This window comes from Cibotium barometz, chromosome 7 (assembly GCF_041138505.1).
Source record: "Cibotium barometz isolate CiBa-2024 chromosome 7, ASM4113850v1, whole genome shotgun sequence".
NCBI lineage: Eukaryota > Viridiplantae > Streptophyta > Polypodiopsida > Cyatheales > Cibotiaceae > Cibotium > Cibotium barometz.
The window spans coordinates 37,702,298-37,717,566 of record NC_141052.1 but is presented as its reverse complement, the minus strand read 5'-3'; the positions used below and the strand labels follow the sequence as shown (position 1 = coordinate 37,717,566).

At 43.9% G+C, this 15,269-nt stretch overlaps 1 protein-coding gene across 2 annotated transcripts in view; it reads right to left on the bottom strand.

Moving 5' to 3' along the window:
* LOC147636958 (uncharacterized) overlaps positions 1-14,605 on the bottom strand; it is a 99,269-nt gene extending 84,664 nt beyond the window's left edge. The window contains exons 1-9 of one of the 2 annotated variants that reach the window (XM_086800547.1): positions 14,179-14,605; positions 11,976-13,916; positions 11,393-11,510; positions 11,207-11,295; positions 10,882-11,123; positions 10,170-10,256; positions 9,954-10,053; positions 9,589-9,831; positions 9,386-9,486 (exon numbers count right to left, since the gene is read on the bottom strand). In XM_086800547.1, coding sequence (XP_086656673.1) covers positions 9,386-9,486; positions 9,589-9,831; positions 9,954-10,053; positions 10,170-10,256; positions 10,882-11,123; positions 11,207-11,295; positions 11,393-11,510; positions 11,976-13,916; positions 14,179-14,235 — 2,978 coding nt within the window. In that variant the 5' untranslated portion in view covers positions 14,236-14,605. Of the gene's footprint in view, positions 1-9,385; positions 9,487-9,567; positions 9,832-9,953; positions 10,054-10,169; positions 10,257-10,881; positions 11,124-11,206; positions 11,296-11,392; positions 11,511-11,975; positions 13,917-14,178 lie in introns of both variants that reach the window. The other variant, XM_086800545.1, reaches the window with a different exon arrangement.
* Between the last annotated feature and the right edge of the window lie 664 nt (positions 14,606-15,269).

Below are 15,269 nucleotides of genomic sequence, written 5' to 3'. Positions count from 1 at the left end.
TTGCTTTCAAAGGGTAAGCCCAAGCAAACCTGGAGTAGTCATCAATGAATGTACTACACCGGAAGCAGAGTCAAAAATGAATGCATTTCGGGTAAGCCAAATATGCCAAACTCCCATCCATCAAAAGAAGTCAAAGAAATGTTCATGCTCCAACTCCATCAAGCCTTGCAGGAGGCCGCCCAAGTACCCAATCCGTATCTGAAATCGAAGTATGAGTAACCACACACCATGCCTAGGACACAAAAGCCCAAACCTTCTTGGCGACAGGACAATGAATAAATAAATGCCGGTTGGTTTCCATGCACGTGATACAAAAGAAGCAATTTCCCGAAGAAATCTTTCGCCTCCGCAAATGTGATCCAACAAGAAGGCCACCAACCATCCACCAGAGGAAGACCTTACCTTGATATGGAATTTTGGAGTGCAATCCTCTATCCAAAGTAGCTCTCCACCATAAGCGATTTTGTCTCTTATTCCATTCTTGATTAGCCTTCTCTGTAACCCATCTTTTATCCTCCACAAGAACGTGATACAACGCATTCGCGGACACAAGCATAAGATCATCCTGCTTACATAACATCCAATCTCTCCACGGTTGGCAAGTATTCTTGTGGAGGATAAATAATAGTTGTCAACCATAAGCCTCAATAGTCCCTCGGCACACCAAAAAAGTGTGGTATACAACAGAAAAAATACAAGCGTTGTGCCGAAGGAAGAATGCCATCCTCCACCCTAACAAGTCCCAACCTGGCAATCCAATTCAATCGCCTCCTATCATCTTGCTTACCATCCCAACTCGCTAGTCTTGAGGGTTATAACCAGTATTTCAGCAGGCAAGGAATTAGCCAAGACCCAGTCATCGGATGGACTCCAACGAGTACGCTTCAAGACTTCCTGCGAAGATGCAAACAGACGTGAAAGAAGCAGGGACGAAGAAACCATGCAAGGTTGAGAAGCATTCAGAATATCCCACCAAGATCCCTCAATGTGTATTCCCTTGTGAAATCCCCACCTGTACAATGAGGTCTCTAGCCATAACGACCTATGGTTGATCCAGTTGTAGACACATGTCTTGGAATAAAGACCAACGCCTACCAATAAGATGTAAGCGGATGTCCAATACAGTTGCTCCACCCATTCTTTTGGGTTTACTCACATGGTCCCAAGACTCCCAGGCTGTTTCCATAGCATGAAAGGCTGCGTAAGACGTTCCAAAGCCTTCTTTGACCAAGGCAAAAGTGGCAGGGAAAAAGAGACCATCCCAGTCATTATCACCCGCGCTACTTTGAGGCGAACACGAATTGGCCATGCTTGAGATTTCCAATAGATAAATTTATCATGAATCCTCCCCGAAATCCACTCCACCAACTCCACATGATTTACATCTACACCAATGGGATATCCCAAATGTCTAGAAATGACCATCCCTTCCCAATCTCTCTCTCTCTCTCTCTCTCACACACACATGAGGGAGACCTTTCATCCTCCATAGCTTCACAGTTTCTCTCTCCTCATCGTGCAATTGCATGGGCTAACCCTAACTTCCTTCAATTGGTATCAAAGCCACTTGTCAGCTTCTCCTGGAGAGTTCTCATTCGCCTTGTGCAGCCATGTCAACAGCTCTACACGCCCGCCATCCAATATCTTCAAAAATTTAGGGCTTTCCTGAAATTTCAGCAATTAGCCCAAAATTGAGGCATCCCGACTGGCCTAGGGTTAGGGCTAGGGATGTGTGTGCTAACCGAGGATCAGCAAGAGAGATAAGGAACAGAAGGTTCCTAGCATCAGAGCAAGGTTTGTTGGGTATTTCGGAGTCTCTGTTTGTGTACCCATCGTGTACATGTACCCCTATTTGTGTACCCACTTGTACATGTAGCTCTATTTGTGTACCCATCGTGTACGTGTACCCCTGTTTGTGTACCCACTTGTGTCTGTGTGAACAGCCTCTAAAAGGGCTAAGTGTGATAGTGGGTGTGAACCCACCCTTAAGTGTGGATAGATAAGTGTGCCATGTGTCACTTGTCTAGTATGTGAGTGTTATTCCCTTAAGTCAAAAGGTAAGGCTTACAGCCTACAAAAGCACGTGCTTGGTGTAAGCTTCTACACAATCAATCAATCAAATTATGTCGTGCATTCTCTTGCTTTCTCTCATGTGTTTATCACATCTCTCTCTCTCTCTCTCTCTACTCATGATGGAGATCTTTCATCCTCCATAGCTTCACAGGCTCTCACTCCTCATCGTTCAGTTGCATGGGCTAACCCTAACTTCCTTCGATTCTCCAATGCTCCAGAAATCCCTCTTTTGCCACGGGAACTGGCACTGATGAATGATCCAATCTTGCCTCTTATAGGCATCGCATTTGCTGGACGCGGCCAGTAGGTTGCTAGTTGGCCTGTAGGACTCACCCATGGGCCATGACCCAATGAAGTGATGCATTTGCTGTCCACACACTGTCTGAACATGGGTGCCTAGCACTCCCTTGTCCCAGTGCCCAAAACACTACCCATTCTGTCTATACTTTCCCTTTAGGCGATGGCAGCAGTCAGTACTCCGGATTAGGGCTTTCATACAACTCCTCAAATCAGGGTTTCTATGCAAAGTATCTGTGCAAATGAGGGTTTCACAACAGCTTGAAGGAGGTGTGGGAATGCCAAAGCTATGAAAATAGGCCCTCATGGCTGGTTGTGGGTTGTCCATGTATTGCTCATGTGCTCTAAAATAATAGATACCATGAGAAACACCAGGTCTAGAGTCACTAGTACTCAATCATCTTCTCTTGTCTCTTGTTATTAAAGATCTGGTTCTGCCTTAAAACCACTAGCACGATCTCTTGCATACAAAGGGTTGCATAAACCTCAACAAGTTATGCTACCCTCTCAAAACTGAGACAATTCCTTTTTTTCGTTGCAATTATTGCGAATGAACTCAGTAAGTGTACAAAACAATGAAGTGGAGGCTATGGTGGATCATAAAGAAACGGTTGCATAAACCTCAACAAGTTATGCTACCCTCTCAAAACCGAGACAATTCCTTTTTTTTGTTGCAATTATTGCGAATGAACTAAGTAAGTGTACAAAACAATGAAGTGGAGGCTATGGTGGATCATAGAGAAACATAGCTATGGCTATGGCGCTAGCGATCAAGGCTCTTACTGAAGATATGCAAGGGGGAGAGAAGAGTCGGTCTGAAGCAGGGCTATCCAGTGATGAGGATCTCGACATCCTTTGCAGCCGTGAAAAAGAGAACAGACGAGATGGAGGAAGCTCGCACAATCGAGAGAGGGAAAGTTCGCCTGATCATGAGCTGGTTAGGTCACACAGTCAAGATGAGGTAAGTTCACCTGGTCATGTGGGAAAATCGCCTCTTCCTCTACCTGCAAACGTGCAGCGCAATCTGACAGAAGTGGGAAAGTTACCTGTCATGACTGGCCTAATGCCATCTCCAGTATTTGGTGAAGATGCAAATGAAGGAATGGGCTGATGTCCAGGACGAGATGCCTTTGCTGGGGGTCAAACAGGCCATTAATAAGGTGAATGGAGTTAATAAATCTTTTATGGATTCTCTTGGACTTGATGCCATGGCTTGTCAAAGTATTGAGAGGGCTAAGAAGAGAATCTATCAATCTCTACAAGAAAAAGGCTTGTCAGAAGTTCAACACGTAGAGGGAAAGAGAGGAGAATCTTCTCCAATTTCAGTAGAAGTCTCTGTTTCTTCTGAATTTGTGGACAAGCAAGTAGCACTCTTTGCCTCTTGTGGGTTAATGTTGTACTGTACCGGGAAGGTTCTTTCCAGACATGAGATTAAGGGCTGGCTAGAAAAGGAGATTCTACAAGCACCCGTGGTTAGAGAGATCTTCTATCTAAAAAAAAGCTGATCCCACTTGGGTTCCCAAGGTGCTTGCCGAGGCCCCGCTGTTTTTCATGAAAAGCTTTATCCATGTTTTACCATGGGACCCATGCTTCAATGTGGACAATGGGCTCATTAATGCTTGTCCGGTCTGGGTGGAATTTGTGGACCTTCCACCTTGGCTATGGCCCTCTATTGGAGATTTTGCAAGAGCTCTTGGAAGACCCCTGTTTGTTCCCTCTTATCCATCCCTTGGAAAGGGCTCAAACAAGGTTTGCATTACTTGGGATACAGAGGTTCCCACCCCCTCAGAAATGAATATAAACCTGGGTCAATATGGTAAGCTAAGAATTAGCTTAAATTTTGGTTCATTTGCAGGGGCTTGTTTCCATTGTGGGAAATTTGGTCATTTTGCCAGGGACTGCATTAAAAGAACAATTACAGGCTGGGCAAGTGCAGGCTAGACAAGTGCAGGCTGGGCAAAGCAAGCACTTAACCCCAGAGCAAGGACAAATGAACAAGGAAAGGAAAAACTCTGATCAACATAAAACAGCATAATCTCCGACATTAGAGCTACAGGAGAAGAAAGACCTCTTTGCTTACCTCTAAGGTTCCTTCATCCAGCAGGGATATTGGCAAGATAGGAGAACAAAAAAACAAAGCAAAGATGTTGGATAAGTTTCAGCCCCACTTAGAGAAAATGGTCCAGGAGAGTCAAGAAGATAGATGGCATGAGATCTTCAACAGGGGAAGTATAAAAAACAGAACCGACTCTGCCGCCCCTATATATGTGAGGAATGCATTTGAAATCCTTGGTCAGGAGGAGTCTGATATGCAAGACATGCCCTCAAATCTTGATGTTCAGATGTCAGGAAAGGTTCTGCATAGCACGGAGGAGTCTAATATGCAAGACATGCCCTCAAATCTTGATGTTCAGATGTCAGGAAAGGTTCTGCATAGAACGGAGGTCCTGAGAGATTATGAGGAGGGAAAGGAGAGAGTATTGGACTCTCAACCACAATAAAGTGTATGGGACTTTCAGGATGCTCTTGGAATGTTAAAGGATTGAATGCTAGACATAAGCGGGATGCATTTCGGGATCACATAAATGAATGGGGGTTGGATGCTTGTATGTTGCAGGAGCATAAACTCTATGGTAAGAAAGCTAAGAGGAAGCAGAGATTCAAGAGAATGAAGATGTTTTACGGGGGGTTGGAGTATGGTTACAGCGGGGTGATGACAATTGTACATAATTCATGGAACCCCACAATGATAGCTAACCATCCCTCGGGTAGAATCTTGGTTATTGAAGTGTCCAAGGGAGATGAACAATTCTGGCTGATTAATGTGTACGGAGCACACTCATCTAAAGAAAGAAAGGAGATGTGGGAATGGATTTGTGGTCTTGATAATCGGAAAGCATGGATCATGGCTAGGGACTTTAACATGGTGGTCAGACATAGGGATCAATTAGGGTCTAACAATGTAGTTATGGGTTCGGAGAAAACCAAATGGGAAGAGCTTATTATGCAAAAGAGGCTGGTGGATGCTTGGGACCTTGGGGATTGGAGTTCTACACCGGGACATACATATTTCAGCTTGCAGTATATCTCTAGCTCTTCCAGGATTGACAGAGTTTATTTTAACAAGGATGCAGAATGGATCCCTCACACCTTTAAGACATGGGTTGACCATGCAACCACTTCTTCTGATCACTTTCCCCTGAGGTGGGTTTGGGAGAGAAATAATTACTGGGCTGAGGATAGATTGCCTTTTCATAAGAGGAAACTCATTGTAAATAATTCTCTCGTCAGGGAAGATGCCTTTGTGGATGGAACTAGAGCTGCAATTACAAGGTTGGAAGTAAGGGCTTATCACGATGCCCAAGCATGGGTGAAATTTGTGGGAGAGATGCAATGCTGAATCAGAAAAGTGGGAAAGGATATGGCAGCAAAGAGGAGAAAAAAACAAGAAGCACTGCAGGAGGAATGGGATGCTTTGATTTTGATTAGACAGTCCAGACCCTTGTCACAAGTAGAGTTGAGAGATTTTATCAAATGTAAAAGTATGTGGGAGGAGATAGAAAACAGGAGAGCTCAAAAAGGGAGATTATTGTCAAGAAAGTTGTACTTTGGTCAAGCTCAAACCCCTTCGAAATTCTTCTTCAAAGCTCTCAAAGAGAAGAGGGATAGAGAATACATCTCCAAGGCTAGAGATAGCAATGGTAAAATGATCTCAGACCCCAAGGAATTGGCTGCGGCCTGGACCACATTCCTTGGGGATACTCTAAGCCTAAAGGGGGATGAGTCCATGGAAAGATTCCTTGCTGAAAATTGGCTTTTTGGACATTATCCCTCAGGCAGTGGAGTTGGACCAAATCGATTAAGAGGAACATCCAGGAAGATGAATGCTTGAATGCTTTGAAAGTAAAGGGGAAGGATAAATCCCTTGGCTGGGATGGCCTTACTGTGGAGTTTTTCCTCGAGTTTTGGTCATATCTCAAGGTTCCAGTCACCTTCATTGTGAATAAGGCCTTCAAGCATCAACAATTGGAGAGTAGTGTGAAGGAAGGGCTAATCAAATTGATTCCTAAACAGGTGGCCTGCGAATTTTTTCACATTGGAGGCTAATCACCATACTTACAGTCTTGTATAAAATCATAGCTAAAGTTGTGGCAACGAGAATGACTCCATTATTGCAAAAGGTGATTTCCCCCAGACAACATGGCTTTATTAAGGGGAGATCCATAATGGACAACATATTTGCAGCCCTAGCAACTGGACCTAGAGAAAGCATATGACAGAGTCCATTGGTCATTTCTTAGCAAAGTGCTTGCCAAGTTGGGTTTTGGACCCTTAATCTCAAACATTATTTATGTGCTCAGCTTTGGTGCTAAGTCAAGTCTTATGCTCAATGGCTTTGTGGTTGGCTCATTCAACCTTAAAAGGTCGGTCAGACAGGGCTGTGCTCTTGCTCCATTGTTATTTGCTGTAATTTCTCATCCTTTGATTCTAGCTCTTGAGTTGGCAGCTGCTGAAAATCAAATAAAAGGTTTACAAGTGAATGATGATCTACAGATGGTGATTCAATGCTTTGTTGATGACTCACTTCTCTTCTTGGATGCATCCAATGATAATGTTAGAAAGGCTTTGGCAGTTGTACAAGTCTTTGCAGATACTTCTGGCTCCAAATGTAACATTCACAAGTCAAGGTTAATCAGTTTAACCGTAGTCTACGAATGGCCTTGAGGACCATGCCCTTTGTGAAGAAGGTGGAGGTGGTGGGGGTAGGGGTGGCTGATGGGGGATATGATAAGAGGGAGCGTGCATAGGAGTGCCATGTGTCTGGGCAGGTGATAGGTGTGGGAGGGTGATGTTCTCGGAGTCTCCTCCAAGCCTCTTTGCAGTTCAGCCCTAAGAAAAGTCGGTATAACTCATCCTCTTTCCGAGCATAGAACTCTCGTTTCTTGTGTTGGGTGAGCCGTTGAGAAATCCGTTGTTGCGCTTGGCACTTCGTGATTTGCCCAATCCGTACCTCATGCGTAAGATGGGAGCATGTGGCCTAGCATTCATCATCATACCAACAGTTTTGGGGCATGGAACCGCAAGGTAGCTTGGCGGTAGACCGTCACGTGCAGATGAAAGAAGCGGTGGCAGATGTGAGGAGTATGGTGGCAAGCTGTGATATGAGGGTGGATAGGGGGACAGTAGGTTCCACATCCTGGAGTTGGCGGTAGATGTGGTTGGAGTAAACAAGGTCAGGCTCGTGATCAAAAAGGACCTGAGTGTAATGTGAGATGGGGGGTGGTGGTGGAGGGACGGGTGGTGTGCACGTAAGAGTGAAAGACAGGTAGGCATGGTCAGCTTCAAAAGGGGATGGCAGGATGGAGAAGTCGGGGAGAAGGTGTGCCAAAGCTGGAGATCCCATAAGGTAGTCCACAGTGCTAGAACCTCCTGAGTGAGGGAAGGAGGTGAGGGTGCCAGAGGAGGGCCATCGGGACATCCCATTATAGATAACGAGACCATGTGCAACTCCCAGCTCTAAGAAATCTCTCCCATACACTGTGACCTCCTCACGGTATTGTGATGATCGCTACAGCCTTGTGTCAGTGATGTCCAACTCCTGTAGTCTGATAGGGTCATCTAGATCAAGTAGTGGGACCTGCTGACTTCCTGCCCTAGCATTGAAATCCCCGAGCAGGAGGACTTCCCCCTACTGTGAGAACTCCATGATATCCCCATATAATGGTAAGTACAGTGACTGGCCATGCTGTGCGGCGTAAGGGGAGTGGCGTGGTGCAAAATAACACACAGCAATGTGGATGACTCTGTCACTGCTAAGCTGTAGCCACACCCAAAGATACAGTGCATCCTCGTCCTTCTGGACGATGTTGAGAATCTGTCGGAGATGGGATCTAAAAAGGACAGCTACCCCTCCAGAGCCACATACTCCTCCTGATGTGTGGGTCTCACCTCGGAAAGCTGACTCCCACTCATACCCGGCTATGTATGGTAAGCCCCTCTCAGGGCACTGATGAGTCTCTGTATAAAAAATGACATCCCTGCTTGTGACAATCTCGCTCAAGCCTCCTGGAGTCAATATGAGAGAGAGAGAGAGAAATAAAACACGACTCAATATGAGAGTGGCAAAATGATTCAAATGCTTTTTTTTTTAATTATCATTGAGAAGAGTGCCTTTAAATAGGTTCCATACATGCTGCCTAATACAACTTTAACATTTGTGATGAGGTGAGTGATTAGGTGCGAGTGGGTGGCTCCATGATTCTCTCCACCTTCTCCCCTAAATCAGCTCCTTGATTCCAACAGAGGTAGATGCCCCTTTGACTTTTAACTTGTGGTTACTTTCTGGATTTTATCCACTCTCTTTTACAAGAGTGTGTGGACATGCCTTTATGGTTTTGTACTTGAGTCTTGGATAAGGCTTGTTCTCCAACCGTAAGTATTCCCATGGAGGTGAGGTGCACCTATGACTTCACAGTCACATGCAACCTCAGCGATAGCGAGCAGCCCGCATGGCAGCTGCATGGTTGAGGCAGGGCTGATCTCAGAACCAGTCCCTACCATTTTTCGAGCTGCGAACGAGTACAGATCTCAGCTGTGGGGAAAAAAAGCCTGAAAACTAGCAATAAAGATCACCAGTTGGTTCAAGAAAGAGTAGGAGAATTTAGCAGGAGAAATCAGCAATAGACACAACAATCCCTGCCCAGCGACAGTGGGCGGGGAGTTGGGTGGACAAGATTGCCGTCCATCCCTCACAGGTGACCTGGATGGGCCCCTGCTGACAGGAAGGGGTGGTAGCCTAGGCACCACCCTGCTTGATGACATGGAAACTCGGTTGCATGACACTTTAGACTTAATGTTCCACCTGCTTTATGACACGGCATAACACCTTAAACTCAGAGTGCCAATCAGTTCACGTGAAATATTAAACCAAGAGTGCCACCTTGTAGATGAGCTCGTCTAATATGGGTGTGTGTTAAAATAACTGGAAAACCATAAAAGGGGTTCTAAACATCACCTTTTTAAATCGCATCCCGTTGGTTTGTCCATGCACAACAAGCAGTAAGCATTTCCCTTTGATATTTGTTTGGAACCCATGGTACATGGAGACCCGCTATCCTGCTAGCACACCATGTAAACCTTCAGTGCCTAAACTTCTTTTGTCCCAAAACAAGCTATTTTCTGAGTAGTAGCAGGCACCTCTGGCTTGTCAATATGGACCTGTGTGTTGACATGGTGATCACTGGAAAGCATGCTTCTGCAGCAAATCTGTGGTTGGGGGCCCAATTTAGTCATATACTTTTTAAGCAGTGTAGTTCCGGGGAACCGCACCAAGTTCATGCTCATCATCTCCCTCCGGTCAGTGCTATTGATATATTGAAAGCCAAATTTGCCTCTCCAAGTCTTCAATAACTGGGGTACTGCCGGGAGTATCAGCTTCTCTACCCCCGTTTCCTCCAGCATCTATACACACATGATGGACCAATACTCACACAGAGGGATCATGGCATAGTAAGTTGCCCCATATAAGAAAAAAACCCACAAGTAGATAGCTTTGAGCAAACCCAACTAGCTAAGTTGTAAACCTTTTCAAGCACACACATAAGACGCCGGCACATCCCTTTACGGCGGTGATGAAACCGAGTGCCAATGAATGGCATTTCCGCAAGCCTTGATCCATGAATTCTGAACCAACCAGAATATAGATATCATTTGGTTACAAAAACACTTAATTGGAATAAACCAGTAAAACCTAGTGGCTAATAATAAACCAGTATCAAATCCATAAACATGCAGGAAACCTGATTGTTGCAACCGAGACCAGTTCGCATCCTCTTTCAAGAACTAACGTGTAAAAACCACCACAATTTAGCCGAACCATCTGGGACCTGCTTAGCCATAATGGAAAGCGAAATGTAAGTATGCATGAGAAACATTGAATTCAGACTGTGTACACACACGCATGTGGGCACACATGTACATGCATACATACATATATACAGGTATATATGTGTATGTACATAAAAACATAGGTATACACATGTCTCTCGACTCCCCTATGCTGGATATCCTAGATGAATGAGGATCATAGCCCACAGACATAAGTTTGTTCATGTACTGGCATGATATGGAGATATACATTTTTCACATGTATCCAGAAGTGCCTATTGTTCTCATCATTGTTTCACATATAGCTAGTTGTTTATGTTTTTCTTTTCCATGATCGAGTTATCTCATGGAGCCATTGTAACTCTTTGTTTGGTCACTAGACCCTTTGGGTCTTTTGAAGACGCTTAATAAAACTCACTCTCTGTCTCTCTCATAGTAGAATTTTCTTTGGAGGGTTTTCTTTTCTTTTGGACCACAGATTCTCCATGGTCTTAATGTCACGTAATTGTATTTGGTCTCATAGTTCATTTTAGCCGTCCGCATACCTTAATAGAACTTTCTTCTTTCTTCTTTCTCCAGCCCCACAAAAAAGGGAAAAGAAAGTCATAGATAATGGTATCTCACCCCTGGCTGAACAAAACTTGGGCAATTATATCCAATCCTGTGCATTTGTCAATCATTGGAACAAAACACTCCTGCAACACCGCATGTGCTACAGAAAGCTTTCTGGTACTTGCTGCTTTAGCCCTCGAAGTTAAAGAGACACTGCAACTTCCTTGCTGTGTGAACCTTAGCAACATCCATGAGAGTCCCCCTATCTCGAGAGGATGAGGAATCCCAATAAGTCGGTGGAGTACAGCATATATCTGCTCACAACACATCACATATCACCAAACTAATACTGATGCACAAAAAAAGCATCAAGATGAGCTATGTACAACAAACATACCTCTGCACAGCTCTCACCACAGAACCAGTGGCTCTCTGCAGCATTGTACATTCTATGCCTGCCTTCTGAAGGCGAGCAGCTAATATGGTCTGAAAAATTAAACATCTAATGACAAATGCATTCACAGAAAACCAATTGAGAAGTAAAGGTTTCTGCAATGCATATTCCAGCCATGGAGAAGCTTACATTTTTTCTCACATTGGTTGCAGGTAACCAGTGTGGTGCTGTTTTCACCCTCAAAAAGAAACCCTTCACAAGATGCACAGCAACAACCAAAACAATACCAATTGCCTTTGGGAATAGCCTGGACTCAAATACATAGAGTAGATAAGAAGATGTTTGCGGACTGTGGCAAGTGGTGCTACAAGATCGCACCCAGCAAATAGTTAAAATCATCTACAACCCTGTCATCATACATAGGTAATAACCCTGTTATCATGTACACATGGTAAAAATTATAGATGGTAATCATCTGATCACAGTTATAATTTATATAGTAAAAAATCATAGATGGTAATCATCTACAACCCTGTTATCATGTACACATGGTAAAAAATCATAGATGGTAATCATCTACAACCCTGTCATCATACATATGGTAATAACCCTGTCATCATACATATGGTAATAACCCTGTTATCATGTGTAAAAAATCATATGATCACAGTTATAATTTAAGCCTAAATAAATAATTATCAATGACAACAGAAGCCCCAGACCCCACAAAAGCAGTTGCAGATAAAGTACATTCAAAAGGGAGTTAGCTTACTTCTAGACCTGCACACGCTGCATGATAGGTAGAAGGGCAATGGTCACACAAGACTAGCTCTCCACCATCCCCACAAGCACTACAGATATCATCAACTTCCACCTTTTTTTCAACTTGCATGTTGGTTTCTCTATCAGTTGGAGACGATGCCACCGGTGAAAACAAAAGAGACTTTGTTGCTTCTGTGATAGTTGAGGCTGGTGAATAGGAGTCCCTGACATCATTGTCAAATGGGCTCTTCAGGCTCCCATCAAAGGATTCTAGCCCTTGCTTGCCATTTGATCTGTCTATCAATGGAGAAAACGTGATTCGAAAGTGAGAAGTTGTTCTCTCAGTTATAGATGAAGTTGTTGATTGACAGTCCAAAGCACTTTTGTTACATGGGAGCTTTTGGCCATTGTTGCCCTTCAATGACCTCCTCTTTTGCCTACTATTACCAGGAAGTTCTGTGCAACGTGAACCCTGGGTGATCATAGAACCCTCAACAACAATGGGTTTCCGTCTACATTTTCTCTTTGACGTTTCTCTCTTTCCACCGCAGGTAGTATCTTCACCTTGAGTGACACGAGAATCCTCGTCAAGGCAGGACTTTCGACCACGTTTGCCCTTTGAGGTTCTTTCCTTTTCACTGCAAAGAGGTTCTAAGCATGGTGAACCCACAATGGTGATACCTGCATGAGTTTCATCAACATTTTTGTCAAAATGACGCTTCTGGCCACGTTTTCCCTTTTTTTCACTGCAGGGAGGTTCTAAGCATGGTGGACACTTGGTGGTATCACCACTCTGGATGATATGGCAATCCTGAACATCTTTGTTAACAAGCTTCCCACCATGTTCCCCCTCTAACGTTTCTTTCTTTTCATTCCAAGGAGATTCTAAGCATGGTGAACACTCCATGGAATCAACACTTTGCACAATATGAGAACCCTTTACATCTTTGTCAGCACAATTCCCACCATGTTTTCCCTCTACGGTTCCCTTCTTTTCACTGCACGGAAGTTCTAAGCATGGGGAACCTTCTACAGTTCCCTTCTTTTCACTGCACCGAGGTTCTAAGCATGGTGAACCCTCAAAAATATCATAGGTACTGAGGAGTTTTGCTTCCTTACTCTCACATGGCCCAATGTTGCTTGCCATTTTATGCTGTCTTTTCCATGCTTTGCAAGCCATGGTCAGAGAGTAAAATCTCCGGCCAGTAGGGGAGATATATACAGCTTCCCTTCTCCTGCCAATGCGCTGATGAAACTCTAGTGTATATCCGGCATCCAGGAGAAAGTTTTTAACTGCGATGCGCTTCTTGACTACAAGGAGCTTTTGGCCTCTGTTGTAGTTGGGGGTGGCATTGGGCTCAGGATATTTGGCATGGGCGACCTGGCTGTTGTGAGCAGGGACATTAGCTGGCATTGGACTGTAGGCATGAGAGCTATGAGTCTCTTTCCAAGAGGTGTGTTTGCCTTGTCCTAAGGGAGAGAGGCCTTTCCATTGCCCTTTCAAATCCCAATCGCCTGTAATTTCATCCCATTCATGAGAAACCCTCAAATTCTTGACATCAACAGTAGATTCATCATCTCTATCAGGGAACAGTACTTTCACACACGCAGTCTCATCTGCATTATCAATGTCTTCTGACAGAACACCCTCCCACCATGCACCGTTTGAAAATGCATCAACAAACAGGCCTTTGCTCCAGCTCTTTAGGTCTCCACTGGTAAGTTGAGGGGGAACTGGCCTCAAAAACCCTCTCACTTTCCGGCCAAATTTTTGGCGCCAATCTCTGCTTGAATCTTTTGAATCCCTCATCACAGAGTAAGATTCTCTAAGCTTGTGGACACCATCGCTTTGAAAAAGCTCACTGTATTCGACTTCTCTGCGGCCGTTTTTCACCATTACGATGGTTGCAGGCTGCCAAGAGCCTCGCAAATCTCTGGAGCCTTGCAGGACCTGAAAAAATAACGCAATTGGGTATTCAAATTAGTTATAAACACCCGATTAATTCCTCTTAATCAAGCAAGCAACTGCCTAAGAGGGGTGTAAAACTTGTCCACAGCAGCTGTAGCAGAATTAAAACCCAAGTAAGCTGCTAATAAATTTTCAGTGAATCAATTGGGTAATTTGAATAATGGGCAAAAAAATGCGTGTTTTTTTTGCAATTTACGAAATCCTAGAGAAGATATTGCATGTAGATAAAGAATGTGGTAAGAACCTCAACATGTTGTCCGAGCCGAAACCTAAACTGCTCTTTTTTGCGAGATTTTACCATCGGAGGGACACAAAAAATCTAAAAGCGCAAAAAGCTTCGCGAAATCGCCCACCACTGCTTCCTTGCCAGATTCAATCCTCAGAGAAAAACCCACCTTTCGTTATTACAAAAAATGGGTCTCTCGTAATTTCTGAATTGGAGCCGCAAAACCCCTAATTCATTGTGCTTGCCTTGCAGCGCCCATGCCGAGCTTTCTACATACAGTGTAATGAGCATGTGTGCAGAGAGCGGACAGGACGGAAACTTGGAAGGCAAGAAAGCGTGCCGCTTAAACCCTTGCAAATTAACGTGAGTAGGGTTCTGCTTTTCACTGGTCGGAAATCAACATTGAGATACGTCAAGCTCAAAAAAGTTGTGTTTCTAACTTTCAGGTAGTCCAGTATGGTATATTCTCGACACTTTCGATCTGGCTCATAAAATCAAAATCATTGTACTACTGATAAAATCATTATACAAATATTATTGATAGCTCTTTTCAGCTTTTGTTTTGTTAATGTTTGAACTATCAACATTTATATGTTTTGTAAGGCTAGTCATAGTGGTACTAGAATGATGCAGGGTAATTTAATGAAGGTCACAGGCCACTGGCACGTGTGGTATGTGCATTAGAATCCTTATCTTGTGCATTAGAATCCTAGATAAGGGTTCTTGTACAATTTACAAAGCCCAAGGCTATAGGTTTCAAGGCAAAGGTCTAAGAGTGGCTAGCATAATTGCTTTTTATAGTTGCTTTTTGATGGACTTGTTACGCTCGTTTTTGAGCATTTTGGCCGTAAAATACCTGCAAATTTTTAAAATGCCCATCAAAATTATACTAAAATACAAAAAATTATTATAATTCACCAAACTCGTCAATTTTGAAGGGTAAGGGTGCCCGTCAAAAATCAAACTTGGGGGACAAGGTAGTGTTATTCACCTTGTTATATGATTAGCTACACATAAAAGTGGTGCGCTACCATGTCATTGGCCTTTTTGTATCCTATTGTCTTTCAGTCTTACCCCATTCACATCAACTATATAGTTGGCACACCTTG